The following is a 20,133-nucleotide window of genomic DNA, read 5'->3' as shown; positions in this document are numbered from 1 at the left end:
ATACTTGTCAATATCCTCGATTCCGGAAATCGATAAACTGTCTGTATACATAATCAAGTTTGTTCGGAAACCTCAGTGTGCGAGTGGTAGTCATACCCGGCACATTATTACACACACACACACACTCACACACACACACACACACACACACACACACACACACACACACACACACATATATATATATATATATATATATATATATATATATATATATATATATATATATGTGTGTGTGTGTGTGTGTGTGTGTGCGATTATACACTGTCGGATCACCCGAAGATTCTTGATTCTATTTCCTTTTTTTTCCACACTGCTCTCATTTTTTCTGCAAGGGTTCTCTTCCTTTCCTCTGTGCAGTTTGTTACTGCTTTCTTCGGAGCTTCGTTCTCTGACTTAACTTCCCATCAGTCACCTTTCTGGTTTGAGATCAAGCAAGGGTCAGGGTTGTTTGGACAGAGAGTGACAAAACTTCTTCGTTGTTCGTAAAACTTATAAATGATTTCATATGAGGCGGCTTCAAAATGGTTCAAATGGCTCTAAGCACTATGGGACGTAACATCTGAGGTCATTAGTCCTCTGGACTTAGAACTACTTAAACGAAACTAACCTAAGGACATCACACACGTCCATTCCCGAGGCAGGATTCGAACCTGAAACCATAGCAGACTGAAGCGCCTAGAACCGCTCGACCACAGCGTCAGGAGGCCGTTTCTAAGTGGAAATTACAACGTATCGGAGCCTGAACATTTCTGTCACTGGAAGTGGGGAGCAGCACAAGATCCAGTCTACTTGCTCATATGCTCTGTGCTGGAACAACATTGCTCAACACTGGACATGATCGAGGAAAGTAACAAATCCATTGGAGTTTCTGCGTTCTGAAACTGCTGACATCAGTTTCAACTACATTAAAGTGTAGTTATTTGATACTCGTTATGTGATGAACAGTAAGATGATAATATTTTTGACTATAGACAGAGGTTTCAACTAATAGTCAATGAAATGGCTAACGTTGTTTTATTTCTTTACAAAGAAGAAAAGAAGAAATTGGAATAATTATTACAAGACATTCTCATGTTTATGTACAGAAATGTGTATGACAAATGGGATAAAATCTATTTTTAAGTTGAAGAAGTCGACACTAGCGTATAATCAAAGAAATGTTACAAGCAGCGTTTTCTAGTGACGCAGGATTGGTAGAGTTCTCGCTCACAGTATTACGTATCATAAGGTGTCTTTTGGATTCAGTTTGGTAAGGTGGAGATATCAAGCGAGTTAGCACTTGGCCACTTAGTAGAAGTAGTGCGTGGCGTCGATGGCGCTGAGGCTGATGGAAGCCAAGCTGTGCAGCTGATCATTGATGATGGTGACCACGCTGTCGCTGAAGAATCCCAGCAGCCACGAGGCGATCAACGACACCAGCCAGTTGAGGATGCCCAGGCCTGTTATCTCTACCTCAACGTTCCTGTGGACACAAAAAACATTTGTCTTATGAATGTTGTGACTGCATCTCCAGAAAGTGTAGTGAGTAGGCAGTTTCCTTTAACAGACACACACAAACACACACACACACACACACACACACACACACACACACACACACACGATATGTCGAACATTTTGAGAGGTGGTAGTACTCACCAAAACACAGAAAAAAAGTCCAGTAAACAAGGGCTCTAAAATGTATACAGGTATCGGCACTCGTTCTTCTTCGATACTATGAAACAAAAATTTTCTATTCAACAAGTGCTCATAGCTCTTAAGGTATGTAATTTAGAGCCCATGTTTATTTCTCCTCGCTCTGGTCTATGTTTCTTATCCCCTAAACCTTGGAACTCAACGAGCTTGCAGTGGAAGAGATGCGTCTCACAGTATCGAAAATTATCAAGTGCCCATAGCTCTTACCGTATACAATCTACAGCCCATATTTATCAGACCCTTCTTCTTGCTTTTGGTGGTTACTGCCACCTCTCAAAGTATAGACACTTATATTAACAGCCTGTATACGCAACACGCATGCAGGTGTCATAAATCTGTTGCGAAGTTCGGGAAGATAGCAAGAGGGTCATGGGTTGGTACGAAGAATCTAAATTATGCACCCAGGTATATCCGACAAGTTAAGGAAACTAAAAGACGTTACGTCACACTGACGAAGCAGTTGCTGGAAATATTTTATATTTTTGATGTAATTCATTGTGAGGTAAAAGAATTACTGAGAAAATTTAGAGAACCAGCTTCTCCAGCTGACAGGAGAATGATTCTATTGCTTCCAAAGCAATTATCCCGTAAGGGACGTGGAGATAAGAGAAATTAGAACTCGTGCAGTCAGTGTATATATGAAGAAAGTATGTAGATGAAGATATAGAAGTCTGAAGATAAGCAAGCACTACCTGTTGTTGTTGTTGCGGTCTTCAGTCCAGAGACTGGTTAGATGCAGCTTTCCATGCTACTCTATCCTGTGCAAGCTTCTTCATCTCCAAGTAACTATTGCAACCTACATCCTTCTGAATCTGTTTAGTGTATTCATGCCTCGGTCTCCGATTTTTACTCTCCGCGTTTCCCTCCAATACTAAATTGATGATCCCTTGATGCCTCAGGACGTGTCCTACCAACCGATCCCATATTCTAGTGAAGTTGTGCCACAGATTCCTTTTCTTCCCAGTTCTGTTCAGTATCTCCTCATTAGTTACATAATCAACCCATTTAATCTTCAGCAATCTTCTGTAGCATCACGTTTCGAACTCTTCTATTCTCTTCTTGTCTAAACTATTTACCATCCATGTTTCACTTCCGTAGATGGCTACACAAATACTTTCAGAATCGACTTTCTGACACTCAAATATATTCTCGACGTTAACAAATTTCTCTTCTTCAGAAACGCTTTTCTTACCATTGCTAGTCTACATTTTATGTCCTCTCTACTTCGAACTATCATGAGTTATTACATCGTCTTGCCGCTGCAACAGCATGAATATTCTGCATTCAGCAAAATGCTAAAATAATTCAAAAGAAATACTGAGATCCACACAGAGTGCTCCCCATAAATCAAAACTCATCTAATACTTTAAGTGTCTCATGGTTGTGACCACCCATTGCACTCTGTGTGGATCTCAGTGTTTCTATGAATGTGTCTTGACTTTCTTTAGTCTTGCTTCCATTATCAGCCGGAGCTGATTGAGGGATAATTCTCGCAGTTGTCAGCTCTTGCCATCTTCGAAATTATATCGACATTTTTCCGAAAGTCAGATAGTATGTCGCGAGACTCTACACACAAACGTCAACTATTTTAGGAAATCTGATGGAATGTTGCTATCCCTTCTGCCTTATTTGATGTTAAGTCCTCCAAAGCTCTTCTAAATTCTGATTCTAATACTGCATCCCCTTCCTCAAAGTCGACTCATGTTTCTTCTTGTATCACATCAGACAAATCTTCCCCCTCATAGATGAATTCAGTGTACTCTTTCCACCTATCCGCTCTCTCTCCTGCATTTATCAGGGGAATACCCGTTGCACTCTTAATGTTACCACCCTTGTTTTAATGTCATCGAAGGTTGTTTTGACTTTCCTGTATGCTGAGACTGTCCTTTCAACAATCATTATTTTCGATTTCTTCACATTTTTCATGCAGCCATTTCGTTTTACCTTCCCTGCACTTCCTAATTGCTCATTCCTCAGCGAATTGTACTTCTGAGTTTCCCAGCACAGTTTTGTACCACCGCCTTTCATCGATCAACCGAAGTATTTATTCTGTTAGTTATGATTTCTTCGCAGTTATTTTCGTTGTACATATGTTTCTCTTTTCAAATTCTGTGATGGCTCTTTTAAGAGATGTTCGTTCCTCATCAAATGAACGTACTACCTAATGAGCTATTCCTTACTGCTGTATCTATATCCTTAGAGAACTTCAAGCGTGTCTCGTCATTCCTTCACTGATTTACGTGATCAGGCCCAATGGACCGCGCGCCACCACAGTTAGAGCTCTCCATCTGTCTCTGTCTTCTGCTACCTGTCTCCAGTTTTCCGCTACTCCCAGCTGCAACAAGTCTTCTCTCACTCCATCGATCCACCTCTTTCTAGGTCTTCTCACTGGTCTGCTACCTGACGGGACCCAGTCCATTGCAATTTTGGGGCCGCTTGTTGCCTCCATTCTACTTACATGTCCAGCCCATTGCAGTCTTTTGCTTCTCATCATTCCCAAGATGTTAGGCTTCTTGTACAGGTCTTCTAATTTTGTGGTTTGGCGTCTTCTCCATTCTACGGTAATCTGATCTCGGACTGTTCTAAATATTTTCCTGAGGATCTTCCTGTCAAATGTAAGCAGGCGGATAAGGTCTTGTTTTCCAGCGCTCCAGGTTTGAGAACCATAAAGTACTCTTGGGATTATTAATATCTTATACAATCGTAGCTTTAGTTTTTCAGAAACATTTCAACATTTTAATATAGGGTCTAGAGAGTGATAGTATGTGATTCCCGCTTGCAGCCGTGCTTTTGTATCTCCTTTGGTTGATGTTACTTCTGTAAAAATTGATCAAAGATATTTGAACTCTTTCACATATTTATACCTGGTATGGTTCACAATTAAATTTTGAGAGTTTTGGATCTTTCTTCCTATGGTCATATACTCAGTCCTTAGTCCTTCCGTATCCCACTTCTTTGCGGATTGATTCTTCCTCAGTAATGTCTTAAACTTCAGCCCATTCTTCATCCCTGCTACAGTGTGATCTGGGTCTGTACCTGCTCCTGGGTACGCCTTACAATACAGTATATGAATTCTAAATCTCTGTCTGACCATGATGGAAACTAACTGAAATTTTCCCGTCTCACCCCTTCTTTTCCAAGTATACCTCCTCCTCTTGTGATTCTGAAATTTTTACAGAACTCAATTAATCTTTCTCCTCTCTCTATTCCTTGTCCCAAGCCCAAATTCTCTTAATTCTCTTAGTTCGCTAATTGTTAATCTTTTCTTCTACTCCTTCCCTTACAACTGCATTCCAGTCCCTCATGACTATTAGATTTTCATCTCCCTTTGTGTATTGTATTACTCTTTCAATATCCTCATATACTTTTTTTAATGATTCAAATGGCTCTGAGCACTAAGGGACTTAACTTCTGAGGTCATCAGTCCCCTAGAACTCAGAACTACTTAAACCTAACTAACCTAAGCGGTCGCGCGGTTCCAGACTGTAGCGCCTAGAACCGCTCGGCCACTCCGGCCGGCATACTTTTTTTTAACTCTACATCTTCAGCTTGCGATGTCGGCATGTGTACCTGAACTACCGTTGTCGGTGTTGGTTCGCTGTCGATTCTGATAAGAATAACCGTATCACTGAACTGTTCACAGTAACAAACTCTCTTCCCTACCTCCCTGTTCATAACGAATTCTACTCCCGTTATACCATTTTCTGCTGCTGTTGACATTACCCTGTGCTCATTTGACCAGAAATACCTGTCTTCTTTCCATTTCACTTCACAGATTTGCTAGTTTCCCTATGTGATGTAACTTTTGCATTTCTTGCTTTTATGTTTTCGTTTTCCTTAAAGGCGAAGACAAAAGGGGAAGCGGTAGCCCAGCGTAGAGCCTGCGCCTACCGTCACGTATTTTTTATTTAAAATGTTAAAAAGCATAAGACGTTTTTCCCGTTCCTCGGTAAGAGGAACGCACGTTAATTTAGAGCGTGATCAGCGGGAGCAATTTTAAGTTGAGAGTACAAGTAAAAAATCTGTATTTTTGATCTGTGTAGAAGAAGTAATACATTCCTGTTTTCACCAGTGAAGAATTGAGTTATTATTCCAAGTAGTACAGTAATATAGAAGAATTCAAGAAGCCCCCTGTATGCTTCGGAGTTACAAAGAAGATCCGATTACAAAGGGAATGATGGACACGGTCAAGAATTTGTAGGTGGCTACGGCGATGGGACGTAGTACTCGTATTATTAATTGGTAAGCATAAACCAACAACAAGAGAAAGAATATTTCGTCCATACAGAACTAATATGAACCAATACGTATGAACTCATTCGCAGGCATAGCCCAGCTTATTCTGCTTGTCCTAGCGCCGAAAAATTAATCTCATTATATCCATATATATTAACATTCATTATTATATATTTTAATTATATTATAAAGTCCTACTGTATACTGTGGGAAAAAAGTCTCTTTATTTAGGGAGACAGTATACCTATCACGTTCAACCTTCTGACTTTCCACGTCCCGATTCGCTGAACGTTATCTCTCCGTTGGTTATTAAACCTTTTGTCATAGTCACGTCCCCCTTGGCAGTCCTCTCCCAGAGATCCGAATGGAGAGATCATCATGACACCTTTCTAATTACAGGTCACATGTACTGGGGATACACGTTAGGTATCTTTAGTGCAGTGTTTTCTATTGCCTTCTGCAGCCTCATGTCGTTGATCAGTGCTGATTGTTCCGCCTGTAGGGGCAGTTTCCCACACCTAGGAGAAGAGAGTGTCCTGCTGTCCGCTTCTCCACCTTGTTTGACAAGGCCGTAGGTAGGATGAGGGTGACTTCTTATACCGGAAGTCTTCGGCCTCCAATGCTGATTATTAATCAAAATTTAACCAGTGGTGTATTTAGAACCCGGGACCGAGGACATTTTGATTACTAATCAAAGACGGTACCCCTATAAAAATTGTGGTATGAAACATATGCCTTAATTTGAGGAAGAAATTTCTGAGAATACGCGTTTGGAGCACTGCATTGTATGGCAGTGTATCATGGACACTGGGAAAACCGGAACAGAAGAGAATAGAAGAGTATGAGCCATGGAGCTACAAAAAAATGTTCAGAATTAGACTGAATGACAAGATAAAGAATGAATAGTATCTCCACGGAATCTGCGAAGAAAGGAACATACGGAAGACATTCACAAGAAAAATGGGTATGGTGTATTAAGACATCACGAAATAACGTCCATGGGACCAGAGAGAACTGTATAAACTATGCAAGACAGCGAGTAGAATACATCCAACTGAGGACATGGGGTGCAAATGCTGCCCTGAGATGAAGAGGCTAGCGCAGAGCATGAATTCGTGACGGGCCAACAAGCTTACTCGAAGTAGTCGATGCTGAGCTTCTCGATCGTGGGAGCGATGCCCGACATGAGGTTGACGCTGGCCTTGAGTGAAGCCGAGGCGGAGCCGATGGTGGCCGATATGGAGCCGTTGGGTCCCAGGCCCATGAAGTCCACCTCGTAATGGTCGAGGCCCACCTGCAGAACAAACGAAAGTGCCGATTAGGCCTTAAAATAACGTTTGGATTTGACGAGTGACAATGAGATAGTTTTAATTCCTAAATAACTTCGTATCAGTCTCGAAGCTAAAGAAAACCGTCAGCACAATAGCAGTACTGTCTTCGTAAAATGGACTATCGCTACATAAGGAGGACAGCATCGCTACTGATCATGAAGGATTTGTGTTCCTAAAACATATTTTTTCTAAGACTGTGATCGTGCTGTGATCGTCATTAGTGAGCAAGCCGAGGGTTACTGTGTAGAATCTCGATGGAGTGACGATTCTGAAAAAAGCAAATGGTTTCTGTATAAACTTTAAGCACTTGCCAAACGTTAATGAAAATGTGTAATTTCCATTAGTGACTTGGTAGAAGAGGAGTGAATGATATAAAACAGATGTGTTTAACTAGAATATTAACAGAATCCTCATATGACACGTATCATCGCATGTTCGACTCTGGCTTAATTCAAAAGCAGATTCATTAACAGCTTACTAACGTCGTTCTTCCACGTTGCCATGATCGATCATCTACTAATTATAGACATTTCTATCTCTGCATAATGCTTCAGGGACAGTGATAACAGTGAACAAAATATTAATAGAAAGAGGGAGTACAAAAAAAGAACAGAGTTTATTTAGTGTTCTGAAGAAAGGACGATAAGAAGCACCGGTATTGTTACTTACGAATAGGTTGTCAGCCTTAGTCTTTCTTTACGTTAATACTGTATGCTTGACCGAGAGTCTTGCAGCCTGAATTATCCACGCACAGATTAGGATTCACCTTGTTCCATTCGATCATCCAAGGTGAGCATTCAGGCTGCTCCACTGATGCAATCTGTCAAACCGTTTTGCAACAGTATCCTAGCACCTACGAAGTACAAAACTCATTATGGAAGGTGTAATGTTGTTGGGCAAACCATACTGGCAAAGCAATGAGGTGATTTATGCAAACCGCTGTAATGAAGGCAGGTAACCGGACTTCTCGAACAGGAGTGTCTCAATCACAACGCCATCTCGAGGCTACTAAGAAAAAATTACGCTCATTCTTTGATTTTTATATCTGAAACAATGTTTCTATAAAAAAGAGAAAAAAAATAGACTGTTGTGTGATTGTCAGATAGCAGTAGAAAATTTGAAGAATGACAAATTTTAGGGTCAAGATGATGTAGGACTTGTTTCGTAGAATGTAAATGGAATAAAGTAAAGGGAACATAATGGTCTCGAATGAATAAAAGTTTTCAGTAAACCAGAAGTTTTCAATAAAAAGATGAATAACTCAAAGAAAGAGAACTACAATAATACCACCATGGAGAAAAAATATTAGTAAGATATAATGTGTAACAGAATATTATCAACGAGCGCTTTTCCTCCTTAAGGCACCAACTGCTATTTTAGAAAGGTAAAACGTAGTTAAGGCAGATAGAATTGTTGCTGTTTACCAGACTAACCGATTTTATTTTAAGTGTTTCGTCATAGTATCCATTACTGAAAGTCATTTGTACTTATTGCACTTAAAATATGAATTTCTACGTCACAAACTGTACTGTTGCACACGCGCACTGTCTGAAATTCCATCGGCACGTAGTCACTCCGAAATTTATTTGCCATTCTAGCCCCCTTGTTGATGGGTTTAGATGCCCCTCTGTGTCTCAACAGACAAGATACGCTTCGCTCCAGTCATCATGACACATTGGATTGTGTTCAAAGATGAAGCTGATTGATATTAGAAGAAAACGCAGTTTATATTTCGCTCACAAACAGTCTACAAGAATCCACTAACAATCAACCAACTCCCCTTGTTGGCAAGTATTTTTAACCCATAATCTGCACATAATGACGTTTTATGAAGTCGGCGTGGTATGACCAGGGTATCGCTAAACAGTGCTTTGTTATATATACAAATAATTTAACTGAATAACTTTGCCTTTCTCAGGTCTACAAACCATCTCACCTGTGTGTCGATTACATGGAATCTAACGTTAGCTCTTAATCATGATGACATAATCTCATACAAGAATAACTGTAGGGCGAAAGTCTGAGGCTACGCAGCTCAGTTAAATGTTGTAGTTGCCAAGACAACGCGCAGATTACAATTTTTAACAATAAGTAACTCTGTCACGAGTTTAAGGCAAAGTGATTGGGTAACTGTTCTTTCAGTTCGAGAAGTTGATGAAATGTGAACCGATTGATTATATCCAGATGAAAAGTATTCACCTTCCCCGTCGTGTTTCAAGTTCCCTGAGAAACAGCGTGCTCAAGTAGACATAATGCCTCTGCTATTACAGCACCCACCGTCTTTGCAACATTAAGTGGATCCAATCCGCAGCCGGCCCTCGATTAGAACATTTCAGTTCTGCGAGTCTGTGGGACTAACAAGGAGAGGCCATAAGCCCTGAGTTACTGAAAACAGGACATTGCCCTCCATCGTACCTGCAGGTCAGCGATGCCCAGAGATCCAAAGACGGTGACGCCGAGCCCCTCATAGGCGAGGCTGATGTCGTCTTTCCTCCGCAGGTTCACGAGGTTCTTGATCCATAGACCTTCAACAGCTAGCGAACCGTGCCAAGTAATCCACAGAATCTGGAAATTAAAAAACACTGTAACAAACTTGTTTCAAATTATTTTATTACTGTTACATTTTTCACATAATACTCGTAAGACTAGATTGATTTCCTCATTTTGTTACTGCGGCATCTCCCTATTTCTTCATGCATTCCACAGAAAAGTCTTTCAGTAGTCTGTGTCATGCATTTTAATTTATCTTTCGATCCTCGCATCTATGGCCCAGGTAAAATTAGCTACGAGTAGACACAGATGGCTACATGTCTCACCAATGTCTCTCTTATGTACTATCCTTGTGCTTCTGTGACATATTTCTGTTTTGCAACTTATAATTTCATATATTATCGGTGCAGTTAAATATCTGAAATGGCTACAACAGACTTTCGTAGTAATAAACAGTCTCATCTTATTGAACTTATTACTTAATTTTAATAATTCGTAGTATTTCGACACATAAGCTTCAGCATCAGAGGTTAATTAATATCTTTCTATTATACTCCGATAGAAATACTAACGGTTTCGTCTTTGAAGGAATTCTCAGCATTCACATTTCAGTTCTGTATGGTTTTCTGAGGAGAATTTTTAATTTAAGAAGCTTTTTGCTCACGTCTGAACCGGAGCTGTTAGTGTAGATGTCAGTGTACAGTTTTATTTTTCACCTGCTCCCCTTTTAAAGGTGAGTTCTTATTTGTAAACTTAGCGTTTATTCTGCTTCAACATTGTTCAGGTTTTTAAGCGCAGAAAAAAAGGTTAGACATTGATTACGATTATTCCCTCTCCAAAGAGTGTATCTGTTTGTTTCACTTACGGTATCCGTTTTACCCCTATTATAGTTCAGTTTTTCACGCTATATACGGAATATTCTACTCTGTTTACAGATAGGTGTCTTAACACAGAACACAATGAGAAGATAGTGTATTGTCCCATTCAACACTTTTCTACAAACAGTACCCAAAACGTTACTTATTACTGAACTTTGTATGACGTGTCTTGTACAACAAGGACGGAAAATATTTTTATATTAAGAATGCCCACTTTGTGCTCATAAATTCCTACTATACATGCCTTAAAAGTCACTTCAGACGTATTATTTTTACCCCACCTAAGACACTACACGGATATGTACAAAATATTGTGTATTCTCCATGCCCCAGTAGATTTGCAGACTGGACGTATTTAGCTTCTCCGAGAACTGTTCACTAATGAACCGTGATCCGTCGTAACATAAACGTGTTGCTTCAGTAACCACGCAACATACTGATTTTTAACGTCAAATCTGTTCTGCGATTCAACTCGTTTCCTTCTAACTTGCTCTTTTTGTGTCTGTGGCGAGTGATGTGATACATGTGTTACTTCTACATATCCTGTAATACCTGGCCCAAGGCTCTAAATATTGATCCTTCTGTTTGACTCTTAAACCTGCGACTGCAGTTACCAAATGAAACCGATGTAAAAGTTAAATACAGGGTGGTGAACAACAGTCTGAAAGGTTTGTAAATGTATTGCAGGGTAGGATGTGCTCAAAAGCAGTTGTTGAGAAAATTATTCAATATGCTGCGCCATTTTCGAGTTAATTAGCATTGAAGTTGACGAATCAGGCCGCTGCGTGCGCAAATTCAAACGGCCCTCCAGATAGAGTTAGTGCAAGTTGTTCTCATAGCTTAGATGTTAACGCACGAAACTGCTCAGCCTTTGACTTAGGAAACCAAAGGAAGAAAACATTTGATGATACCGTCTCTGATGGGGCCGCTTGAATTTAGCCGCGCGACGACCTGATTGGCACACTTCAATGCTAATCAACTCGGAAACAACTCAATGTATCAAACATTTTTCTTAACAATTATATGCCAGTGTGACATACGCTGCAACATCCTTGCAAGCTGTTCAGACTTTTTATGACCACCCTGTATAAAACTCATTATCTGGCTTCATTATGATGATGTGCAGCATTTCAGATTGCAGTCCATTCGCATACTTCAGGACTGTGCTGCGGAGGTTTGTGAATTCTAGGTATTTTCAGGTGAGTATGCAGGGTGTTGCGGAATGAAGTTTTCGAAATTCGGGCGGTTGCTCAGTACATTTTTCGCCAGAGAAAACTGGACCTAAATTTTAGGTGGAGTATTCGTATTTTCAGCGTTGTGGGATGATTCATTTCCTATCCCTTCGATATCTCCCATTCCATCCATTAACACTATGTTGCAGACTGAGGGACGATGGCCCAGAGAAGTATGCAACTACACAGATAGACCTGAGTAATTGTACAGCTGTTTTCTTATTGTGATGCTCTTGCGCTCTGTATAATTGTACAGGCAGATCATTATCAACTGATCTCAAAAACGTCTGTCCTTATGGAGGGTAAATGGGTGGAAACATAGCCAAAGGACGACTACCTATCAAGCCAAAAGTCACTAAAAATTTATTGTAGACTGAAGGAAACAGGAACTATTTCAGGTGAAAGGACATCAACGAAAGCCGGCCAGTGTGGCCGAGCGGTTCTACGCTCTTCAGTCAGAAACCGCGCGACCGCTACGGTCACAAGTACGAAGCCTGCCTCGGGCATGGATGTGTGTGATGTCCTTAGGTTAGTTAGGTTTAAGTAGTTCTAAACTCTAAGGAACTGATGTCCTCAGATGTTAAGTCCCATAGTGCTCAGAACCATTTGAACCATTTTTGAACATCAACGGAGGACAAGGAGAACCCCGAATCCTAACAAAATATTTCGGAACACGCAGCTGCTAATCAAAGTACAAGCAGGCTTGCAGTTGCCCATTCGATGCATATAGATCGTTTGAGTGTCTGGTGATTCCTGAACAGTGATTATTGTAACAAATTCATGAAAATACGCAGATTAATAATTCTGAATAATGAAGACCGCAGTTCTTACTCTGGTTCCCCCACCAATGTCCCAGAAGTTTCGATGGTTACTTGTAAGCCATATTTTACAAGAGAGAACTATTTTGACTCCCGTAACACCTACGCGTGTGCTGTTGAAAATTTGAAAATTCACACACTGCCTTGGGCATTTTTTTTAAAAAAAGAACCATGTCCCCAAGATGACTGTCGACGAGCGTCATCTACATTACTGGATCGCTATTCATTTTAAACATTGATGGCTAGATGCTGATATTAATATAATAATTCGACTTTATACTTCAGTTGTGTATATAGAATACTATAATTTTTGAGCTCTTAGTCTGTAATTGATTTTATACTAATCTTCTGTTTGAACCTATAGCAATAATTCACCGATGGACGTCCACTCTATATCTACATCTATACTCCGCAAGTCACCTTGACGGGTGTGACGGAGGATGTTTTGTATACCACAGTCACATCTCTCTTCACTGTCCCATTCACGAAGAGTTCGTGGAAAGAACGTTTGCTCGTAAGCCTTCGTGTGGGCACGAATCTCTCTATTTTTGCATCCATCGTCTTTCGAGCGATATTCGTAGGAGTAAGCAATATATTTCTTCTAGGATAGCGCTCTCTCGGAACTTTAACAATAAACTACATTGTCATTCAGGACGCCTATTCTGGAGCATCTGAGATTGCAGTTGGTTGATACAACAATATACAATGAAATTATACATAGTATTTGCTCTCACATTTTTGTTATTACAACATTGACCAAGTTTTAAAACAAAATATGTGGCACCAATGGCTAAATCATCCTAAACCCCTCTGCAGTCATTCGCCGTCGTCCCTTTCCCATGCACAACGTCGTCATTACCAGAAAGTCTCAGGCGGCTACACGTATGATTTGTCTCGTTATGGAAACACGAGAGCTGCTACGACACTTTCTTGGGGCGTTCTTGATGATATCTTCGTAATTGGTGAACACTCGCCATCGAGGAAAACGTGCACTCTCAAAGCCCAGAAACCACACAGGGACATTCTTCCTTAAATATTTCTCGGATTTCGTGGCGCCTCAGATTTTCTTGTAAAATAAAGCTTTCAACGATATCCATGTCGTCATCATTACAGCCTCAGCTAAGACATAGAAATTCCGTGACTTCATGACGTCTCCATCACCTCTTTCGACAAACTACATACGAAAGTACCACACAGCCTGTTGGTAAGACAGTTAACTACTGACGACGACGACGGAGGAACTCGTTGGAAACTTAAGTTCCCAAAAAATTCTGACAGTATAAGACATCTAAGAAAAATGTTTGCAAATCCGGGACCCAGTTATAGTTCTGAGAACCTGTCCCATATGCTCCAACTTATGTTTGACAGTCTGTAGGGGTCACTGTTTTCATCTTTTCCGGAAATCTGCCAGCTGACCGGCATCCGTGATCGTTTCTACTTCAGCACCTTCATTTTATGCATGGTATATCTCTGACGAGGAACTCTGTGTCAGATGTTTTACATCCGGTGTTATGAAATAATCCATTTTTGTCCTGTTTGTATAGGGAGCAATAAAATGGAAACGAGACACAAAGAGGAAAAGTAAGTAAACTGCTTATCGAAAAGTGAATTGGCATAACATAATATATGTATCGCACTGTGAGAAAGACGATCCATAACTTCAAGGAGAAACGTTTGACGTTTTCTACGGAAACATTGTCGCTCTGATGCATGCACCTCTTAATCCGAAGTGAATCGACAGCCACAAATGCCGTTCTCCAGGACTCCAAAAATTTGGAAATCGCATAGAGAGGAATGGGACTGTATGGAGGATGTGTAAGACTTCCCAGCGAGACTTCTGCAACATAGCAGGAACAACCTCGATAACATGTGGGCCTACCCAAACATTTTCCCACGACGACATTGACCCTCTTCTCTCACAGTGGGAACAATGTGTTAAAAGTTTTGGCTATTACTCTTAAAATAATACGGGGGCTCTTTTCAAACTCCGATTGGTCACCAAATGGGAACCACAGTGAAAATAAAAAAAAATATTTGCTACATTTAGCTAACCCTCCAATCCATTTCTCTACTTATTCTCAGTTCCGACTTAATTTGTCGTAGCGTGGTACTAACTTTAGAATGCCCTCGTCACCATTACAGCCTCTGCTAAGACATAGAATTTCCGTGACTTCATGACGTCTCCATCACCTCTTTCGACAAACTACATACGAAAGTACCACACAGCCTGTTGGTAAGACAGTTAACTACTGACGACGACGACGGAGGAACTCGTTGGAAACTTAAGTTCCCAAAAAATTCCCAAAGAACATAGTTTGGACAAGAAGAGAATAGAAGCTTTCGAAATGTGGTGCTACAGAAGAATGCTGAAGATTAGATGGGTAGATCACATAATTAATGAGGAGGTACTGAATAGGATTGGGGAGAAGAGGAGTTTGTGGCACAACTTGACCAGAAGAAGGGATCGGTTGGTAGGACATGTTCTGAGGCATCAAGGGATCACCAATTTAGTATTGGAGGGCAGCGTGGAGGGTAAAAATCGTAGGGGGAGACCAAGAGATGCATACACTAAGCAGATTCAGAAGGATGTAGGTTGCAGTAGGTACTGGGAGAAGAAGAAGCTTGCACAGGATAGAGTAGCATGGAGAGCTGCATCAAACCAGTCTCAGGACTGAAGACCACAACAACAACAACGTCATAGAACTCAGCCACCTGTAATCCTGATTCCCTAGGCTGATCTGCAGCTCATTGTCTGTGCCAAATGGGTGTTCTCATGATCAGCGGTACGTATGAGCGATGAGATTAAAATCGGAGGAAGCCAAGTCCGGGCTGTATGGTGACCGATCAAACACTTCTCATCGAAAACGCTGCAGGGGCGTCTTTGTTGCACCTCCATTACGCGACCGTGAATTGTCATGAGGAACAAGGATAGTCAAACATTTTTACCAGCGGCCAAATTTTGTGTCTCTGTTAGCAGAAAAAATTTTTAACCGCCCCCCTGTTCCACCGCAATGGTGAATTATAAAGTTAGGGAGTAACTTTATAAAATTTAGGAAGCAAAATTACAGCAAGATACAGTATATCACAATAATTACAAGCAATATACATTACGTCAAAATTTTCTGGCATCTAATGAAAAAGCTTTCAAAATTCTTAACGCCTTCCGCCCACTACGAAAGCAGGAACGCCCACTAGTGGGCGGTAGGAAACAGGGTAATTACCACTGATAAAGAAGGAAACGCGTGACAGTTACGTTATGTGTGCTACGTGAAGGCAGGCGAAACCGCTGAGCAGACGGCACACTTCACTGCAGAAACTACACTCCTGGAAATGGAAAAAAGAACACATTGACACCGGTGTGTCAGACCCACCATACTTGCTCCGGACACTGCGAGAGGGCTGTACAAGCAATGATCACACGCACGGCACAGCGGACACACCAGGAACCGCGGTGTTGGCCGTCGAATGGCGCTAGCTGCGCAGCATTTGTGCACCGCCGCCGTCAGTGTCAGCCAGTTTGCCGTGGCATACGGAGCTCCATCGCAGTCTTTAACACTGGTAGCATGCCGCGACAGCGTGGACGTGAACCGTATGTGCAGTTGACGGACTTTGAGCGAGGGCGTATAGTGGGCATGCGGGAGGCCGGGTGGACGTACCGCCGAATTGCCCAACACGTGGGGCGTGAGGTCTCCACAGTACATCGATGTTGTCGCCAGTGGTCGGCGGAAGGTGCACGTGCCCGTCGACCTGGGACCGGACCGCAGCGACGCACGGATGCACGCCAAGACCGTAGGATCCTACGCAGTGCCGTAGGGGACCGCACCGCCACTTCCCAGCAAATTAGGGACACTGTTGCTCCTGGGGTATCGGCGAGGACCATTCGCAACCGTCTCCATGAAGCTGGGCTACGGTCCCGCACACCGTTAGGCCGTCTTCCGCTCACGCCCCAACATCGTGCAGCCCGCCTCCAGTGGTGTCGCGACAGCCGTGAATGGAGGGACGAATGGAGACGTGTCGTCTTCAGCGATGAGAGTCGCTTCTGCCTTGGTGCCAATGATGGTCGTATGCGTGTTTGGCGCCGTGCAGGTGAGCGCCACAATCAGGACTGCATACGACCGAGGCACACAGGGCCAACACCCGGCATCATGGTGTGGGGAGCGATCTCCTACACTGGCCGTACACCACTGGTGATCGTCGAGGGGCCACTGAATAGTGCACGGTACATCCAAACCGTCATCGAACCCATCGTTCTACCATTCCTAGACCGGCAAGGGAACTTGCTGTTCCAACAGGACAATGCACGTCCGCATGTATCCCATGCCACCCAACGTGCTCTAGAAGGTGTAAGTCAACTACCCTGGCCAGCAAGATCTCCGGATCTGTCCCCCATTGAGCATGTTTGGGACTGGATGAAGCGTCGTCTCACGCGGTCTGCACGTCCAGCACGAACGCTGGTCCAACTGAGGCGCCAGGTGGAAATGACATGGCAAGCCGTTCCACAGGACTACATCCAGCATCTCTACGATCGTCTCCATGGGAGAATAGCAGCCTGCATTGCTGCGAAAGGTGGATATACACTGTACTAGTGCCGACATTGTGCATGCTCTGTTGCCTGTGTCTATGTGCCTGTGGTTCTGTCAGTGTGATCATGTGATGTATCTGACCCCAGGAATGTGTCAATAAAGTTTCCCCTTCCTGGGACAATGAATTCACGGTGTTCTTATTTCAATTTCCAGGAGTGTATTTTCCAGGCATCTTTGCGAGCTCACTGTGCACTCAAAACTGAAAACAAACACGTGAGGCGGTGACAGGCATACTAGAGACACTGCCCAACGCATCTGCGCTGAGCTTTAACGGACTTTCACTGCCGTTTTAATTTTGTGAGCGATCGGAGGTTGGAACAAAATAGCTCTTGTAAGTAGCGAAATTATTTTTTTCTATCTCTCTCTTTTTCATTTGATTACCCCTCCTATATTATGTCATCAGTTTTTGTATTTTGGTTTTGCTTATATATGAAACTAGTCGTTATGCAATGTAAAAAATAAAATAATTAAAGAAATTACATTATTATCTGAACGTGATAATAAACATGTCTATTTGTAATTGAATGAGACACATCCATGTCACGGACTGCGCATCTCCACCCGACGGAAGTTCAAGTCTTCTCTCTGGCATGGGTGTGTGTGTGTGTGTGTGTGTGTGTGTTGTTCTTAGCCTAAGTTAGTTTTAGTAGTGTGTTTAAGTCTAGGGACCGATGACCTCAGTAGTTTGGTCCATTAGCAATTCACACACATTTGAACATTTTGAGACACATCCAGGCTACAAAATAACCGTATAGAGATAGCGGCACAGTGAGCATATTTGGCACTGACCTCCCTCGAGAAAGAAAATTGCAGGTCCAGGGGTATGGGCAGCTTCTGCAGGCCCATCTTCTTCACCAGCGCCGCCACGTGCTCCAGCACCGCATCCACGTACGCGTTAGCGTTGAAAGTCAGCGAGAGAGCGCGGGCCCTGTTGACAACCACGTTAGTGTATTAAGACAGCCGGTGAAAATTCTTCCTCTGTCATTATGGTTAATCAACAGTAATTCATACATTAACAATACATATTCAGATTTTTCCTTACCATGTCTGCTTATTACACTGACGGGAAGAATCAAAACACCAGGAAGGAGTTGTGCGACGTAAACGAAATTTGGTAGGCTGTTTCTACATTTGAAGATTACGTATATAAAAATTTCACGCCTCTCACTTCAGAGTTGCGCTAGTAGCTCAACTATGAGGATGCAAATCAAGTTAGCTTTTAATACACGCTGCAACAGTCGTGAGCATTGAGATTGGGAGTGGAGAGTTGATGTTTGTCAAGAATACCTCTGGGGCGACGGAGACGCCTTTATCAGCAACACAATGAATTTGAACGAAGTCGTGTAATAGGGTTACGAGTTCCTTCTGCTACATAGCAGAAAGACCTGGCTGGAATGTGGCCCTGTACGTGATTGCTGGCAGCGATGGTCACGAGAATGTACTGTAGCAAGAAGACCGGGCTTCGGAGGGCCATCCTGTTCGGCGTATGGATTTGGCGCATCGTACTGCATCTGCAGCAGTAATATGAGCAGCATTTGGCACCATAATGACACAATGAACTGTTACAAATCGGTTACTTCAAGGACAGCTCCGAGCCACACTCCCTGCAGCGTGCATTCCTCTGACCCCAAACGACAACCACCTGCGACTTCAGTGGTGTCACTGGAGTGCAGGGTGGACGTCTGTTGGGTTTTATAATGAAAGCTGTTTCTGTATCGGTGCCTGTGATGGCCGTGTGTTGGTTGGAACGAGACCAGTTGAGGACCTACAACCAACCTGTCTTCGTGCTAGACATGCTGGACCTACACCTGGAGTTTGAGGTGCAGTTTCGAATGACAGCAGGAGAAATCCCGTCGTTATTCCACGCAACCCGGCTGTAAATTTTTACATTAGTCTCTTGATTCGACTTGTTGTGATACAGTTCATGAAGAGCATCCCAGGGGGTCTTTTGCAACAGGATAAAAATTCGCCCAAATACCGCTGTTGTAACCCAACATGCTCTACAGATTGTCGACATTTTGCTCGCTTGATCAGCAGGTCTGTCTCCAATCGAACTCATAGGGGACTTCATTGGATAACAACCCCAGTGCCTTCCACAAACAGCATTAGTCGTCCGTGTATTGACCGACCAAGTGCACCTGGCACGGAACTCCATTTCACAAACTGGCATCCTGCACTTGTACAATATAATGCATGCACGTTTGCGTGCTTGCATTAAACATTCTAGCGAATACACCGGTTATTAGTGTACCAGCATCTGACGTTTGCAATGGCTTATCTTGTGCTTACGTTAACCCGTAAACTTGCAATTTTAATCACTTAAATATATTACCTAGAGAAGTACATTCTCGAAGTCTCATTACTCTACAAAAACTATTTTTTGGTGATGCGATTATTTTTCCTTCAATGTATTTTGGATATACGAGGGGCGTTCAGAAAGTAAGTTCCGATCGGTCGCGAAATGGAAACGACTATGAAAATCCGATAAAGCTTTGCACAGATGTGTTGGGTAGTGTCTCTAGTATAACCCCAGTTAGCATCACGTCGCTCTTCTCATTTCTGAGCTCGCAGTGAGTGCGTAAAGATGTCTAGAAAATAGTGTCTGCCGCCAAGTACGAGGGCCTGGTGAGAAATTTCGCCTGAAGCTATGCAGCTAACATTACATAACTGTCGTGCTGTTTCTTCTTCAAGACAATTCTCAGCCGCATTCTGCAGGGGCAATGAAGATGCTCCTGCATCGTTTTCAAATGGAAATGTTAGATTACCCACAATACAGTCCGCAATTGTCTCCCCCTGAGTTTCATCTCTGGTCACATGAACCGCTGTCTTTGAAGACAACATTTTGACACAGACAACGAGGTGTAGGC

At 42.4% G+C, this 20,133-nt stretch overlaps 1 protein-coding gene across 1 annotated transcript in view; it reads right to left on the bottom strand.

Annotated features, from left to right (window-relative positions):
- Positions 1-1,290: 1,290 nt before the first annotated feature.
- Positions 1,291-20,133, bottom strand: part of LOC126217635 (uncharacterized) — a 40,856-nt gene continuing 22,013 nt past the window's right edge. The window contains exons 8-11 of the mRNA XM_049942113.1: positions 18,056-18,194; positions 9,681-9,830; positions 7,071-7,228; positions 1,291-1,465 (exon numbers count right to left, since the gene is read on the bottom strand). Coding sequence (XP_049798070.1) covers positions 1,291-1,465; positions 7,071-7,228; positions 9,681-9,830; positions 18,056-18,194 — 622 coding nt within the window. The remainder of the gene's footprint in view (positions 1,466-7,070; positions 7,229-9,680; positions 9,831-18,055; positions 18,195-20,133) is intronic.

This window comes from Schistocerca nitens, chromosome 1 (genome assembly GCF_023898315.1).
Source record: "Schistocerca nitens isolate TAMUIC-IGC-003100 chromosome 1, iqSchNite1.1, whole genome shotgun sequence".
Classification (NCBI taxonomy): domain Eukaryota; kingdom Metazoa; phylum Arthropoda; class Insecta; order Orthoptera; family Acrididae; genus Schistocerca; species Schistocerca nitens.
Note: the sequence above shows the minus strand (reverse complement) of the source record. Positions and strands in the feature narration are given on the sequence as shown.